This window comes from Pteropus medius, unplaced genomic scaffold, assembly GCF_902729225.1.
Source record: "Pteropus medius unplaced genomic scaffold, Ma_sr-lr_union100, whole genome shotgun sequence".
In the NCBI taxonomy this organism is placed as follows: Eukaryota; Metazoa; Chordata; class Mammalia; order Chiroptera; family Pteropodidae; genus Pteropus; species Pteropus medius.
In genome coordinates this window covers 4495709-4512019 of record NW_024355990.1, presented here as the reverse complement: position 1 = coordinate 4512019, position 16311 = coordinate 4495709, and the positions used below count along the sequence as shown (strand labels likewise).

Sequence of the window (16311 nt, the reverse complement as noted above, 5' to 3'; positions counted from 1 at the left end):
CCTTCTCTGACGGCCAAGCACACACCCACCACTAGAGGCAGGTGGATGTCATGGTCCAAGGCACAAGTTTATTGAGCACTCCGATGTGGAGGGCCAGTGCCCGAGGCGTGGAGCTTGCTGCCTGGCAGGCGGGTGCCCGCCGAGTGCCATCCCACGGGAGCACCTCACAAGTGCAGCACCTTGGCACCGTCGGCCGCCTGGGAGAGGTAGAAGGTGGCGGTACCACTGTACCTTGCCTGTGGGAGAGGGAGGTTGGGCCTGAGCACAGCAGAGCCCCGGGAACCCAGTTGTCCCATGCCTCCAGGCTCTGGCACCTGCCCACCTGTATGTGCTGCATGGCTTGGGAGGCGGTGGAGGCCTCCAGCAGAGTCACCGTGCAGCCACCAAAGCCACCGCCGGTCATGCGGCTGCCGTAAACCCCAGGCGCAGACAGCGCGGCCTCCACCAGCTGGTCCAGCTCAGGGCAGCTCACCTCGTAGTCATCCCTGCGAAGAGACAGCAGTGCACAGGCCTGGGACCCGCTCCCCCGGCCCTGGAGACAGACTGTGTCCGAGGTGCCTGGGGCCCAGGAGGCCTCACCTGAGGGAGTGGTGACTCTCCACCATGAGGCGGCCGAAGGCTTTGTAGTCACCCCGGCTCAGGGCTGCTGCTGCCTGGGCTGTGCGCCGGATCTCCCCCACGACGTGCCTCGCCCGCCGGAAGCCCTCCTTGCTCACCAGCTCGCTGCCAGCTGGGGAGGAAAGGGGTCAGCAGGCCCACCACCCACCTCCTCTGGGCCCCGCAGATGTAGAGGATGGGGCTCCATGGCAGTGGCCCTGGGGGTGGGAGGTGCTGGGGAGGTTGGGGAGCCTCCAGTTGGAGACCTGGCGCTGACAAAGCTGTAGGTAGAACCTTGGGCTGGTGACTAAGCTGAGCACCTTCCCCACGCAATTGTCAAGTGGGATGCCCACCTCATTCAGGGCACCTGGCACATACTGGGACCAGCCCCACTAGCCAGCAGTTGAAGCCCCTGACTCTTGGTGTTCCTAGGATGAGTGGGACACAATGCTGCCTTCAAGAAGCCACCACAGATCAAAAGGGAGAAGAAATCCAAAGGCTGGGGCTCCAGAATTGGGGAAGGGAAGAGCCCCGGCCAAGGTCAGGAGGCAGGGCCCAGGGTGCACCAGGAACCAGGCTGCCCCACTGGCCTGTGTTGAGAGGGGAGGGCAAGCCGCAGACCCGAGCACCAGGGCACCTTGCCGCTTCATCCCATGTGGCACAGATGTTTGGGAGCAGGGGAAGGACAGAGCTGAGCTCTAACAGACAAGTACACGCCTTGGGCAGAGGGCCCAGGATGGCAGAGATGGGCACCTGGAGCCCAGCCCACAGCTGTTAAAAAGACCAGTGCGGGGCCTGAGGAGGGGACAGAGCTCTGTCAGAGACAAGGATGGGGACGGCGGGGGGGGACAGTGAGGACTCAGGTGACTCTGAGATTTCAAACAGGAGAGACAAGAACGAGGGAACGGCAGACAAGGGGAAGCCAGGTGAAGGCTCCAGGACCCCAGGTGGAAATGTGGGAACCACAGCTGGAAGAGCAAGGGGCTGCAGCCTCACATCCGGGTCCTCAATGCAGCAGTGGTGGCAGATGCTGTGCGCTGAGGACAAAGCCTGGGGCAGACACAGGCAGAGACACGGGACGGTGAAAGAGCAGATCCAGCTGCTGACGGGGAGGGGAGTGCCATCCACAGGTAGGGGACCCCGGGGAGAGGTAGGCGGGTGGCATCGAGGACAAGCAGATTCAGAGGATTAAGAAATGAGTGGAGATGAGGAAGTGGGGGCGATAAGCATTAGTTATTCTTCCAAGATTGGCACGGGGAGGAGAATCCATGTAGGACGGAGGAAACTGGGCGCGTTTCAAAGCAGAAAGGGAGGAGCCGGGCAGAGGACAGGAAGCGGGGAAGGTGTAAGAGTGGGGGCTATTAGGGCAGGACTCTGGAGAAGGCAGAGGGGAGCACTGCTCCTGAGAGAGGGCGTCCACCCCAGGAGTTGGTATGGCAGGGCTCAGGTGGAGAGGAGGGATGAGGAAAGCGTTCGAGTGTGAAAGCCTTGCCCAAGGTCACCTGCACAGAGCAGGCAGGGCAGGTCTGAATGTGACATGTCGCCAACGAGGACAAAATGGTCCCTTGGGGCTGGCCAGTGTCCCTCAAGTGGGCACGCCTGCCAGAGAAGGCAGGACTGAACACCAGCGGTATGGCCTGGGGTTAAGAGTGTGGGCTCACGGAGCTAACGTGCCTGGGTTCAAGTCTCAGCACTGGATTCCCCATCCGAAGGAAAAAAAATAATATCTGCTCCACAGAGTTGCTGGTGAATTAAATGAGTAAATATTGTTATGACCTTCAAACTATTAGACTACTTTCCCGGCCGTGTGTGGCAGGAACCTTAAAAACACGTGTTTTCTTTTCACTCTGTAATCCTACTAAGAATCTAATCCTAAGAGGATAGAGAAAGATGTATGTATAAAACTTTCATCACATCTATAGCCATACCACTCTCAATGTGCCTGATCTCGTCTGATCTCAGAAGCTAAGCAGGGTCGGCCTGGTTACTACTTGGATGGGAGACCACCGGGTGCTGTAGGTGTAAAAAAAAAAAAAATACGTTCGTCACAGTGTTACGTGTGATAAGTAAATGACCATGCACCTGTATGTGGAAATACCGCATAGCTTTTAAAAGTCATGTGGATGGGCCTTTCATGGAACAGGATAATGTTAAGTAAAAAAAAAAGTCAAGTGACAATATTATATCTACTCGACTTTGAAAATATAGATGTAAACAAACTGGAAAAGAATATGCTAAAGTGCTAATGGTGGCCATCTCTGGCTAGTGGCCTTATAGCTTGTTACTTTCTTCTTTATACTTTCTTACATTTTTCACAGTAGAAACATAATTCTCATATTAGAAAAAACAATATTAAGATTTCAAGCAGCACTGCTGAGGTTGGAGCCCTAGGCGAACTGTTTGGGGAAGTGAACACGGCAGAGGTGAGGCCCTGGCAGCCCCTGCCGAGAGCGGGGTGCCCAGCTCTCCAGGGCAGAGCATGCGGCCGGCTCTCACCCTCCAGCTCCTCTGGCTGCACCTCCCGAAGGCTATCCTTGCCCAGCGCCCGGGCCACTTCTTCACACTGGCGCCGCCGCACGGGGTACTCGCTGGAGCCCAGCGAGTGGCGGACATTGGAATTGGTGATGAGCACAGCCAGTTTGGGGTCCGACAGTGGCACCAGGTTTGTCTCCAGGGACCTGGGATGGAGTTGGAATGGGAGAAGACAAGGCCAAGTGCATGCTTGTCACACCCGGCGGTGGGCATGTTCCAGCAAGAAGCTCCTGATTATGAAGTGGCAGGGAACAAGGAGAGCCCCTAACCTGCAGTCGATGAGCAGGGCATGGTCCTTCTGCGCCAGCAGTGCGATAAGCTGGTCCATGATGCCACAGGGCACCCCTGCGAAGCTGTGTTCGGCCCGCTGACACACCTGGGCCCGGGCAGCTGCTGTCCCCGAGTCTGTGGCACAAGGTGAAATGTGGAGGCTGGGGCCCAGGAGGGGGCGCGAGGAGTGGATGGCTGGGAGCAGCAGTAGCTCCGACGATACTACAGGGAGATTCCCCAGCCCCCTCCCAAAGCCACAGCAGCGGAAGAAGCTCCGACCACAAGGAGACCTCGGGGAAGGACGGTTGGGTTAGGGGCTGGGATCTAGAAGGTACCTGGGCAGAGCTGCTGCAGGAAGGTGTACGTGGCCACTTCCAGGGCTGCCGAGCTGGACAGCCCACCCCCCAGGGGCACTGAGCTGACCACCACTGCACTGAAGCCAGGGAGGGGGGCAGCTGCAGGGGAAACGAGGGGGGACGGTAAGTTGGGCTGTCTAGGAGGGTGGGCACAGGAAGGTCACATATTTTGGCATGAAGGGAGGCAACGGCCACGTATACATCTCAGCTGTCAAAGGCCACTAACCTGCTGCCAAGGGGCTCACCACCACCCTCCCTCCTCTTACCCCGAGGACCCTGGGACAGTCTTCCTAGCTTTCCTCCTGGTTTAGACTCTGGAGGCCAACAGGTAAGATTTGGATCCTGGCTCCTCCAGGCATGTAATGAGCAACCCAGGGCAAGTTCTAGACCCTCTTGGGGCATCAGTTTCCTCACCTGTACAATAGGGATGCTTGGACCCTGCAAGCCCACCCCACAGTGGATTAGATGAGCTAATGGGCTTTGTGGTTGAGAGATGGTGCCACACTTGGTACCAGCCAGAGCTTGACCCAGGCTCGATTTCCTTACCTGGGTAGTGTTGAATCACTCCCTTGATATAGTTAGCCCAGCGGGGGGTCCCAGGCTCCAGCGACCTCTGGGCTGTAGGCAATGGAAACTGCAGCCGCCGGGGCTCGTCCGCGTCCTCAGAGGTGGTGAGGAGGGACACAAGGCCATCTGCCCGGGAGCTGCCCACCAGCACAGTCACCAGCTCCAGAGCCTGGTGGGAGAGACAAGGAGTACGCAAAGTTTCCGCCAGGATGGATGAGGCCCCTTCAATACTAAAGTTCTGAGGCATGTGGGGCCTGGGACAGTGGGGTCACCTTCAGGCTCAGCAGAAAAGGAATGGGAGTAACTGGGGAAAAGCCTGAGCGCTGAGCTGGCCTTGGGGGCTTAGGCCCTGCCCCCTGTGTTTTCCAGGGCGGGACCAGTGTAGAGTGCAGACCTGGACTCTGCCCTGAGCATGGGCCCCCAGGTGTGGGGCAAAGGGGAAAGAGATAAAAAGGAAGCAGAATCAGAAAAGTTCCCTCTGACGCCTTCCCAGCCTTCCCAGTCTGGGGTGGCCTCAGGTGTGCTGCTCTCCATTCACTGGCCAAGCAGCACTATGGGGTGGAAAGAACCCGGGAGTTGAGGGGGGCGGGCCTGATTCGAGTCGCAGCCCCAGGAAGCACCAGCTGTGTGACCTTGAGCCAGTCACTCTCCCACAACGGGCCTCAGTTTCCCCCTCTGTAAATTGAACAGGTTTAGGGCTAGTTTCCCTGAGGTCTGCGGGGCCTCGTGGTAGCCAGAGCCCCAAGTGCCTCCTTCCGCATGCTGCAGTGAGGGGGGCCCCACATTTTGAGATGACTCCCAGGTAGCTGGCCAGGATCAGCAGTCCACAGAGGGCGGGCGAGCTCGTGCGGAGAGGCGTCGGCACACCCCCTCCCGGCCACTTCCTCAAGGACTCCAGCTTCCTCCTTTCCCTACGTGGGACACGCGCCGTCCCAGGGTCTCTCTCATGTGCTTGTCCCCCAAATTCGGCCGGAGTACAAGTTCGGCATGGCCCGCCCAAGAGTCCACGCGGGGACCAGGCGCCTCCTCGCACCCCTCAGGCCTGCCCTGCCGGGGGGGTGGCCGGAGTCCCAGGACAGGCTTGGGGTCCCCTCCCAGGCCCTCACCATGGGCAGCACCAGGCCCTGGTTGTAGTCCGTGTGCTCCCCGATGAGGTTGACGCGGCCCGGCGCCGCCACCGCCAGCTGGGGCTCGGTCCCGAACTCCTCCCGGAAGGCCCTCCGGGCCTCGGCCAGTAGCTCTCCGACCTGAGGTTGTCTGGAAGCGGCCATAACGCTCTCCCAACAGTTCCGCGGGCGCAGCCTGGCCGGCGAGAGAGGCTCGGGGCGGGGCCGCGGCAGGCGGCGTGCATTCCTGCACTTGCCGCCGCTCCCGCCCGCCCCGGCCCCGGCCCCGGCCCCGGCCCCGCCCCCGCCGGCTGGCCCCGCCCCCGCCGGCTGGCCCCGCCCCCGCTCCTCTCCATCCGCGCCCCCCACCCCCGCCCCGCAGCGCGGGTCCCTGTCCTCTTGCCGGCACGCGGCAGGCGGTGGGCGGCGGGCGGCCAGCGGCCGACTTTGGGAAAGACCGCTGGGCTCGGAGGTCTAAGCTGCGCTTCCCCGGCCCTGTGCCCCTCTCCGTGCTCACACCCACCCAGCCAGCCACCACGGCCAGAGCGACCAAGCTGAGATCCAGCCAACCTGGGCGTCCCAAAGGGATCTCCTAGGTTCTAGAGTCCTGTAGCTGTGAGAGGTCACCAACCCCTGGTCATGGGTCTCTGAAAGGATGGCCTGGCACCCACTGTAAATAGCGATAAAGCCAAGTTTGGTGGTGACCAAAAGTCGCTTTCTGCAGGCTCCTTTCCCAGGACGGACACGCTGTCACAGCTCCTAGCAATGAGGAGCTGACGGATGGTGGCAATGGACAGCAGCGGGCCCAGCCCCTCCTGGAAGGGCCTGCCACAAGTTGCTGAGGTAGGTTGGGCCGTTGGCCCAGCAGAGGTTGCTTAGGACTGAGGGAAGTGGGGGGATGAGGGTGAGAGCCAAAGGTACCCAGTACTCTTTGTGGTGAGGAAAATGCTCTAAGATCGACTGTGGTGATGGTTGCACTTATTTGTGAATATAGCAAAACCATTGACTTGGTACATTTTAAATGGGTAAGGCTGTTAAAAAAAAAAAAAAAAGCATTGGGAATAAGCAATACTAAATTTCATCTGATGGCCTGTTCCTTCCTTTTGAACACTCTTCAAAGCTTCAAAGCTTTTTTTTTTTTAGACAAAAACCAGTGGCCCTTGGGGCTGGTTGAAATGGAATTAAACTCACTGGCCATTCCTACCAGCAAGGTACCACTCTGTTGGGGCAGCAGTGAGCAAAGCAACCCCTGCTCCAAGAATCCTTTACCCACCTCAGCTTTGACGTCCAACAGTCCTGAGCCAAAATCTCTGCCCTTCCTCTGTGTGATCTCAGGCAGATGACCGGACTTCTCTGAGCCTTGGTTTCTCCTCTGTAAAATGGGGCTAATGATTCCTCCTCGACAGACTGTTACAAAAGGAACTAAATGAGATCATCTCCATTGAGTGCCCAGCCTAGTACCTGGCACTTAGTAAGCACGGAATAAATGTTTTCTATTCTTATCAGTCATCCAGTAATTCAACAGAAACGTTAGCAGACTCTCCTGCGTGCAATTGGCCAGACGGTCAAAGCCTCAGGCACTCATGCTCTGGTTGGGAGGCAGACACAATCTGGCTTCTCCGACTGAGACAAAAGGTGATGGGGAGGACTAGTGAGCTTTCTGAGTGCGGAGGAATCCTGACTACTGCGAAGAAGCCCACACACTTTTATTTCCGTTGTTTCATTTTGGTTGAAAACATGTTTTTAATTTTATCGTCCTTTTTTATTGTTTCAGTTATTCTTGGAGAACCTGGATTTGATCTAAGAGGGAAGTGCTCCCATTTGCTTAAGATGGACTCTGAAACATTGATTTTATTTGGGAGATGTGTTTACACTCAGTTTTTTAATCTCATCTAATATGTTACATGAAATTTGTTCAAAAGAAAGTTTGCCTTAACCTTTGACTTTCCCTCCCATTTCCTGGCCAAATGTCACAGGCTTGGGGGGAGGGGACACCTTAATGGGGACACTGCACCCCAAGGTCTGTCTTCTGTTCCGCTGGCTGAAAAATTCCCTGTATCGGTGCTGCCAGAGCCATTTGTCACATGGACTAAGACATAGTGATAGAATTTCCAGTACTATCTACCACAGGGCCACACTGCGCAGTGGTGGGAATACCACCCATGCCAGCCGGGTACCCGGCAGCCTAGTTGGGCCCAGAGGTCTCCAAGGCGCCTTTGTCCAAGCCATGGCGACACTTGGCCCACCACTGAGCACGGGCACTCCCGAGACGCCTCTCCTCTCCCAGGGTCCGTGTCTGTCTCTGTGCCCAATTCTTAGCCCTTGGACCCTCCCTGCTAGACTCGGTCTCTTTTCACGTGGTGGAGGTCAGCACGCTCCATGCAGCTCCGGCTTCCCCGCTGCGTCACAGCCTGGTTCCCTAATGGGTCTTAGAGCCACATCTCCCAAGCAAATATCTGCAAGTGTTTGCTCTCAGCAGATGGTCCACCCTCTCACTCATTCTGGGAGGTTCTTTTTGTTGTACCAGGAGGGTTACCCTATCTCCTGATTTGGGGCCCCTTTGCTTTTCTGAATGTTAATGATAACAGCTGCTGAAGCATTGCTAATACAAATCTGGAGCTTGTGGTAGTGCTGGTATCAGGGCTGGTACACAGCTCGTAGGGCGCTGCTGGTAGTTTACCACCACAGTCTGTTCTGATTGATCATTGCCCTTGACTTCTGTTGCCAAGTATTGTAAAAATCACCAGACTTTGCACAGATTATTTCATTAAATCCTTACAAGCCTATTGGGTAGGTACTGTTTTTATTCCCATTTTACAGATGGGGAAAAGCAGCACAATGGGTTAAGGAACTCATCCGAGCAGGAGAGCTGGGCCGTGAACCTGGGTCTGTCTGACCCCTGAATCCATTCTCTCAGCCACCACTCTGTCCCCATGAGCACCCTGACCTGCAGCCTCTGCTTACTAAAGGGTTAAGATCAAAAGCTCAGCCTCTTGGTAAGGGACAGCTGCTCCCCCAGACCACTGGAGCCCCATTTCCCACGCAGAACACTCTGCATTAGGAAGCCAAGCCAATAACCAAAGCTCTTGGGAATTGGACTGATTCTTTGCAAACCATGCCAGCAGCAGATCCAGCCAGCTGTGCTGCGGGACTGCCAGGGCCATTTGGGTTGGTCAGCAAACCTGTCTGGAGCCTCTGCCGTGTGCCAGGCACGGCTCCAGAGGCAGGCAAGATTCAGGCTTTGCCTTTGGAGCGCCAGCAGCTTCTCATCTTTCCCTGGCCTCAGATGGTCCCGCTGAGAGGGGTCAGCTGCAGGCCATGTCTTTGTTTGATGCCCCAACCATGTTCCTGATGTTTCTGCCCTCTAGGCTGATAGCCACCTTATCACAGGCCAGGAAGCAAATCCAGACGCACCAGGCGGCTGTCTCTTCGGCTGTCTCTTTCTGCACCTCACAGCTGGCCCAGGCCCCCAGGAGTGCTCAGGACTGACACCAAAAGTAACGTGCTGGGAGGAGAGGCCTGCGGGATGCAGTAGGACCCATGATGCCTGGGGTTCTGCAGGATGCAGTAGGACTCATGATGCCTGGGGCCTTGAACCCAACCCCGTACTGTCTCCTCTGCTGATGTTCTTAGTTCAGTGCTAGGGGGTGAGGAGCTTATTAAGGGAAGGGTTCTGGGGTCCAGTATGTCCAACAGAGGGGGTAGGAAGGGAGTAGAGGTTAATGGGCACCACCTCCATGAGGACATGTGCAGTCACTCACGTACTCCTCAGTAAAAGGCCACCTGCCCTAAGCCTGTAGCCCACTGGCCTCTTCTCATAGCTCTTCTTGTCACCGGTACCGGTCCTGTCTGAGATGGACTTCTCCCTTTCTACCCACTCTCCATTTCAGTGTGTATATTCCTAGAAGTGCAGCTTCCTGAACAAGAGCTGGCAGCTGCCAGGGAGAAGACCCCAGACCCTGGCATCCAAGCACCTGCCCCTTTGTGCCCCTTTCCAGGTCGTGTGCAGCCTTATAGCCCTTCCAGGGGCCACAGCCTCACTACAGCCCCCTCCCTTTGGTTCCCTGGTAAGGGAGTGACTGCAAAACCCCTTAGTTTCCTCCATGGGGAAGGGCAATGGGGTAAGTGCGGGTGTGGGTGGATGGTCTTCTGCTCAGGGCAGAATGCTAAGAGGTGTTGCTCCAGGCTGTGCCTGACCAACGATCCTGCCTGACACCGGGCATGATGCTCAGGTGAGGATACCAGGACAGGCTGGGGGCACGTCACATAGAAGTCCCATGACTCTGCTTAGAACAATGGTGTTGTCTGGGTGGGCGTTGCAGCTGTACCCACCTCCTGCAGGCTTGCTTATTCCCCCAAAGGGGTCACGGAGCCAAAAGGTCAGTAAGAGAGCACTTTCAGCCTTCTCCCTGTGGGTGCTGTGGGATTTGGACTAGCAACCTGAGGAGGGGTCTGGTCCTTCCCTTCCCTCCTCCTCCCCCCGCCCTTCTTCCTTCTAGCCCCACCCTCCAGAAGGCAGCAGCAGGCCAACGGTTCATGCTGAAGTTGCTAGTCAGAAGCCAGGTGCAGCTGCATGGAGTGCCCCGGCCTGGTGACATCCTGAGGAATGCCCACAGGAGGCAATGAGAGCACCATGGGAGGAGAGCGGCAGCTGTGAGGTTCAGGCAGCCAGCTCAGCTGTGATCTTAGATCAGTGTCTGGGCTGGGCCAGGGAACTGGGCTGTGATGCCTCAGTGAGGTGACTGACGTGCTCCCACCCAAGGGATCTAGAGGTAGGGGTGGGGAACGGATGCCCAGCGTGAGGAATCAAGGCTCTCATGCCCAGTGGACCACACCACTGCCAGTGATACAGCAGCTGCACAAAGGTGTGGAGAAAATCGAGCACCTCACCCTTTTATGTGGCAGGATAGGTTAACCGTAGGCCTGGGGCTCTGATCTCTGGCCCTTGGCTGTTGTTCTCAAACACAGGCTGGCCCCATCCTGCAGAAACTGAAGGGCAAGCCAGAGTTTCCTGCTGGCCCAAAGGCAGACAGCTGACCCAACCTTGTCCATCCTCTGCTGCCCAACCTGAAGGTGATCCAGAAGGGGCCAGGTTTCCAACTGCTGCATAAGACCCCAGCCCTCATATCTGACACCAGCCAAGAGGCAGTGCTTGCAAGGAGCCAGGTGGAGTCTGCTGTTGGGGAAAGCTGAGGAATGATTAAGGAAATGAGTCAGGTCCAGTCTGCTCAGAGCCTGTTTCCTCACTAACGGTCAGGCAGCAGCAGAGGCCCCTGGCTGGGGCCGAAGCGGTGGGTGGGGCAGCCTGGCTAGGGGACATAGGTGGTCCTTGCTGGCCCCTCCCAGGTTTGCTCTTCCCTCCCTCGGACTGATGGGGACATCTCAGGAAACAGGCTTGAAGTGCTTGCCTCCCTATAACGGTTACACCACCTTAAATTTTGTAAATAGGATATAATTTTTGTTCCTTAGACTTAAAAAAACATCTGGTCCACATACCAGTTCTGGGATGTAGCAAGGGTAAATAGAGACCCAGAAACATGGGCCCAGGCAGTCCACCATTTCACCAACTGCATAATAGAAGGGAACTGTGGAGGAAGGGCAATGGGGCTGCCTCACCTGGTGTGAACTTGGCTTCTGGCCAGCAGTTTCACAAACACATGGCCCTTCAGCTATCTTTCCAAAGGGACAGGCTAGGGGCTGCAGGAGGACATGGGCTTGGTTCAGAATCTTCAGGGAGCCAAAGCTGCCAGGACCTGACACTTCCAGCTCTCAACTTACCTGGCTCACACTAGTCTGGCCTAATTGGGAGACAGCTGACAGTGAAGAGGCACTATTAATATGCAAGTTCAACAGGCAGAAATTGGCACTGTCCCGAGCAGTGTGACACACATTGACAGGGGTCTGCTATCTCATTACTAAACGCCCCCCCTTCCCCCAGCTGAGTTGGAAAGGCAAGGCTTGCTAGACATTTTCCGTTTCCTGAAACAGATGTTATTCAAATAAAGACCATTAACAAGATGAGAAAGTCTGCAACTTCAAAAACTTTATTTTTGTCTCATCCATCAAGGGCACAGGATACCTTTCATCAGCTCCAATTTTTGCTTTTCTCCTTACAGACTCTGTTCCATCACCTATACCCAGATTATCTCCTGTGTGGGTACCTTCCTAGAACCAAAAAATATTTTTGCCTTCTGAGATGTGTGCTCAAGTAAAGTATGGAAGTGTTACACTATTTAAGCAGCAAATTCCCAGTCACCCAATAAAATTCAAGAACTTTCTACATCAAGACGCAGACTGGGTAAAGTTCAAGCGTTACCCGCTTGTTACCACAGGTAGAAACTCAAGCTAACTCATAGCTGCTTCTACTTGTGTTCAAACACTGCCACACTCCAGAGCACAGCATATCCCAATGTCTAGGACTTCAACTTCCTTCGGAAGTAATAACATGAGTTCTCAATCAGTCATTGTTCCAAGCACTGGTTAAGATGGACCTTTTACAAAACCATTCATTGTATTGTATTGGACTCCGCCTTTGATATCCCCCCTAAGGCTGTTTAACCAGGACTCCCAAGGCTACTCTAGCTAGCTTCTTCACAAACCCTTTAAAGTTGAAACTAATGCTAACTTATTAAAAAAGCCTTTAGGGCAAAAATGTGTTCCTACAGCTAACTTTAAATATACCGAACACCTTCTAATGATTGGTGGCTCTTGTGCCCACATCCAGCTGACATATACTGAGCTTTACTGCTGCCCATCATTGGTCAAGAAAACTAGTTTTTATACTGAAAAGGTGGCTTAGACCAATGAATTCTCTACCTCTGCGCTTCTGTTAAAATAATTTGCTACGTAGAGATCTACATACTGCCAGAAAAGGTTCTTGGAACAGATACCAAATTTGAGCCCTCGAATTTTAAAGAAATTTACTTTCCTTGACCTGTTATACCTTGAATAGACAAATTTTTATTCCTTGACAACATGGGGGCAAAGGGAAGCATATTAATACGTCTTAAGCCCGCACTGCAAAAAATAGCAATCATGGCATTTTTCAGAGCAGAGGGACTTTTACATGCTTTCTATGACTATTTTTGTAAATAAAAGGTTCATCTACCAAGCAAAACCTAAAAAAGCTAAACTCAAACTTTAAGATACAAAGGACCTAGATAATGGGTGGGTTTGTACATTCAATTTAGGTTTTTGACACTTAGTTGGATAAACAAGTTTATTTGTAAATTTAGTCAACATACATAATTGACCTAAAAACTTCAATAGAAGGATAAATTTAAAAACCACTTGGAAGACCATCTCTAAAGTGATTTCCCCAGAACCATATACCAGATGTAACCTCACTAGACGCCATCTTAACTGGCTGAGGTTCGAAAAGCTGGAGCTGTGTGCCCCTCCCCCACCACAAGTTTACTCTAAGCCTTATAATACAAACTCCACAAGGAAAAGAATTTCCGTATTGTTTCCTCTACTTAGAGAAAAACTCAACCTAGTTATGAGACCAACCACAACACAAAGAAAAGCTGCACTAACTAGTTCAGATTAGTAACAGATGATGCTGGTGTGAATAACTTGTATTATATTCTAGAGCCCTTATAAATAAAATTCCCCGTTAGTGTTTGCATTATCAGCTAGAGTTAGTTAACATGTGGTAGAATGAGGACTTATGCAAGGTATGATGCGCAAAGCATTTTACTACTATGAAAACAAGTGCACTCTAGTTAGGAGAAAACCAACTGGACTCTAAAATTACACACACCTTAATGACAAGACTCCCCACCACATGTGAATGTAAAACATTTAATTTAAAAATGTTGACACTACAATATATAAAATAGCTATTATAAATGCACATAGTGTATTCTATAGCTGCCAGGTTTACTTTTTTTAAGGAAACTGTAAGTTACACTGTGGTTAAGACTTGTATCTTCACCCTTGAAAAAGCCCACATTCTATCACAGTGATGCATGGTCAGACTTAACAGCCCCAATTGTTAAACACTTGGATCAAGTCATAACCAGTTTTATTGCAAAAGGACCCTGTACACATTTATCGATTCTAGTACCTTAATAGCTACCCAACAAGTCATTAACATACAGAAACATGCATCATGAGAAGCAAGAAATATCACCCATCCCTTCTGCATATTAGCAACTTGTCACTCCTGAGCAACAGTGCTCACATCACTGAGGTCTGTGAACAGTCACTTTTCGCATTCATCCTGAGTGAAAGATGGAATGACTTAAGTACAAATGCAACATATTATAAACAATTTCTTACAAAAAAAGTCACAAATTAAACCAAAGTATTTTACAGAATTTACTACAAAACACCATAAAAACTGCCTTCACTTAAGCTCTCTCCCCCCGTATCCGGCGAGCCAACTGGATATCTTTGGGCATGATGGTGACTCTCTTAGCGTGGATGGCACACAGATTAGTATCTTCAAATAAACCCACCAGGTACGCTTCACTAGCCTCCTGTTGAGGACAAGAGCCACACTATTAAAACTCTCTTCGAGGGGAGGAGAAACCACCCACAACTCCTCCGCCCCTACCACGGCCTTTGTCGTCTTACCTGAAGAGCGCCGATGGCAGCACTCTGGAACCTCAGGTCCGTTTTGAAATCCTGGGCGATCTCCCTCACCAACCTCTGGAAAGGCAGCTTCCGGATCAGAAGCTCGGTCGATTTCTGGTAACGACGGATTTCTCGAAGCGCAACGGTCCCGGGCCTGGGCGAGCAAGAGGATGTAAACGGACACCAGTTAACTGACGGTGCCAGCGCCCGCCAGGGACCGTTCCCGCACCGCAGAGCGCCGCCGAGTCATTGTTTTCCCTCCGCCTTGCCTACCTGTAGCGATGAGGTTTTTTCACCCCGCCGGTAGAGGGAGCGCTTTTCCTGGCAGCCTTAGTGGCCAGCTGTTTGCGGGGCGCTTTCCCACCCGTGGATTTACGAGCAGTCTGCTTGGTTCGGGCCATTTTCTTTCACCTAAAGAAAACATCCGTAACTCCTGGGCCGCAGCGCTCGCCTGGGGGGAGGTGGGGGGGCGGGCCAGGCTCGTCGCCCCTGCCCTCCCGCCTCTTCGCACTCCACCTCGCGGCGGCAGATGGCCGAGACCGCCACCTCCTCCTCCTCCTCCCCCTCCCCTAATGACTCAGGCTGCGAGGAGCAGCAGCCTCCCCCGGGAGGGGGGGCGCGGGGAGGAGTCACTTCCCCTGCACGGCGGGCGGAGGCCGCGCTGCCCGGAACCCGGCGTTGGGACCTCTGAATCACCAGCGGGAAAGAGGAGGAGACGCGGTTCCGGAATGAAGCCCCAAGGGAAAACAAAACCTCCCAACCCCACACCCACCGCCAGCAGCCCAAGAAGCCCACACTAACCGGCACTCGGCACCCAACGGCCACGACCCGCAGCCCCAACAACTAGCAGGACCCCAAGTCACGGACAAATCCACAAACACGTACCTAACGCTGAAGCCCTAGGCCGCCTCTCCCACCGCCGCACCGCTCCCACTGCCCAACGAAGAGCCGCAGTCACCAACCAAAACAAAGAAGTTGCTCCAACGAACGACCAAACCGCTCTGCTCCAAACCCCCCCGGAATCTCCGTTTTTATACCCACGCTTCACGCTGCGTCTCTGCGTCATAGGACCCTCATTTGCATACACCAACGACTTTTTCTATTGGCGGGAGCTTTCGCCGACGCGTTGACATCCCCCGACACAAAGGCCGTGCATCGGCCCCGTTCCCTGATTGGTGAATATCTAGGCCGCTGATTGGCTATTAAAGTAGCCTAACGATTGGATGCAAGTAAAGAGAATTGGACGAATCAGAGTTTAGCACTAAGCGGCTCTTCTGATTGGATAAAATGGAGCTATGTTTGGATCCTTCCCTTGGTTCCAAAGCTCTACAATAGAAAGTCAATGCAAATGAATTACTTTGGTCCAAGTCAAGACGAAAAAGTCTGGATGGGCAAAAACCCAACCTTATTTGCACCACGTAATGCAGTCAGTGCAGGAGGAGAAGCTACTTTAATGAAATTTTTGTGAATATTTTCCAATGTAAAATAAAATTCGTTCCCTGTGATTTACTTTATTAACATTTTGATAGTTTTGTTTGTTTCCAAGTTTTATTCAAGAACTCGTATAGAATATTCCAGATAAATGAGTTTTAATTCAACATTTTAATAGTTAAGTATGCTGTAGTGTAAATGAGAATTAGAATTCAGTAAACTATGTTATATTACCAGGTATTTTATTTATCATGCATATACATTTTAACCAAAAAGCAGTTCTTTGGTAGGGTGGGGAGGGGTAATAGCTACAAACAAAATGTCAACAGATGATTTAATAAGTACTGTTTTGTATGTTCTTAGGCCATCACAAGAAGCTTTGTGATTTCGAGGTGCTTAATGAAGTAATTGACTAAGCAACATATTTTTTAATTATGTAATTCAACTAAATAAAATGACTATAGCCAGAATGCAAATAGTCCTATGATAGCATTTTCATGTCTATAAAGAGTAAAAGAAAGACAACTACATTTAATATGTGCTTTTGTGTTTCATGGTATATCTTGGAGGTATTACTTCTGAAGAAACATGACGAATGTATAGAAATGGTTATCCCTATCCTTGCCTAAATAAATGTCTTGGATGGATGGTGATACTCAGCATTCCAGTGACTCAGATAAATAAAATATAAATCAGGCTTAAGGTTAAGACCAGCCAAACGAAGCTCAGAAATTGAAGAAGAGCTTTGGGCATTCCACTCCATAGTTCTTACTCTAGATTCACTGAATATTTTAAATTATTAAAATCTTTTTATTTTAGCAAAACCAGTTACATACAGATTTCAACTCAGAGTATTACGCACAAATACAAAT

At 52.6% G+C, this 16311-nt stretch overlaps 2 protein-coding genes and 1 long non-coding RNA gene across 3 annotated transcripts; 1 reads left to right on the top strand and 2 right to left on the bottom strand.

The window, feature by feature from the left end:
- Positions 1 to 46: 46 nt before the first annotated feature.
- GALK1 (galactokinase 1) lies at positions 47 to 5675 on the bottom strand. The gene is made up of 8 exons (XM_039859229.1): positions 5429 to 5675; positions 4302 to 4491; positions 3735 to 3854; positions 3399 to 3534; positions 3094 to 3275; positions 580 to 730; positions 323 to 485; positions 47 to 236 (listed from the first exon to the last, which is right to left on the bottom strand). Exons 1-8 carry the CDS (start codon positions 5591 to 5593, stop codon positions 165 to 167), a joined length of 1179 nt encoding a protein of 392 aa, XP_039715163.1. The 5' UTR covers positions 5594 to 5675; the 3' UTR covers positions 47 to 164.
- Positions 5676 to 6081: 406 nt separating this feature from the next.
- Positions 6082 to 7364, top strand: LOC120600117 (uncharacterized). Its single transcript, XR_005652107.1, has 2 exons — positions 6082 to 6271; positions 6572 to 7364. It is a non-coding gene; the product is annotated as an uncharacterized LOC120600117 (long non-coding RNA).
- A 4090-nt stretch (positions 7365 to 11454) lies between these two features.
- Positions 11455 to 15044, bottom strand: H3-3B (H3.3 histone B). Its single transcript, XM_039859608.1, has 4 exons — positions 14894 to 15044; positions 14282 to 14419; positions 14009 to 14162; positions 11455 to 13911 (listed from the first exon to the last, which is right to left on the bottom strand). The coding sequence occupies exons 2-4, from the start codon at positions 14407 to 14409 to the stop codon at positions 13783 to 13785; spliced, it is 411 nt and encodes a 136-aa protein (XP_039715542.1). The 5' UTR covers positions 14410 to 14419; positions 14894 to 15044; the 3' UTR covers positions 11455 to 13782.
- Between the last annotated feature and the right edge of the window lie 1267 nt (positions 15045 to 16311).

What these genes read in the sequence shown, in the direction of transcription:
- GALK1 (XM_039859229.1), bottom strand. Translation starts at nt 5,593, where the DNA reads ATGGCCGCTTCCAGACAACCTCAGGTCGGAGAGCTACTGGCCGAGGCC. An exon ending in AGTGATTCAACACTACCCAG is followed by an intron (nt 3,855 to 4,301) that starts GTAAGGAAATCG and finishes TTTCCCCTGCAG; the next exon opens with CTGCCCCCCTCCCTGGCTTC. An exon ending in GCAGCCAGAGGAGCTGGAGG is followed by an intron (nt 731 to 3,093) that starts GTGAGAGCCGGC and finishes TTTCCTCCCCAG; the next exon opens with CTGGCAGCGAGCTGGTGAGC.
- H3-3B (XM_039859608.1), bottom strand. Translation starts at nt 14,409, where the DNA reads ATGGCCCGAACCAAGCAGACTGCTCGTAAATCCACGGGTGGGAAAGCG. An exon ending in AAAAAACCTCATCGCTACAG is followed by an intron (nt 14,163 to 14,281) that starts GTAGGCAAGGCG and finishes TTGCTCGCCCAG; the next exon opens with GCCCGGGACCGTTGCGCTTC. An exon ending in CTGCCATCGGCGCTCTTCAG is followed by an intron (nt 13,912 to 14,008) that starts GTAAGACGACAA and finishes TGTCCTCAACAG; the next exon opens with GAGGCTAGTGAAGCGTACCT.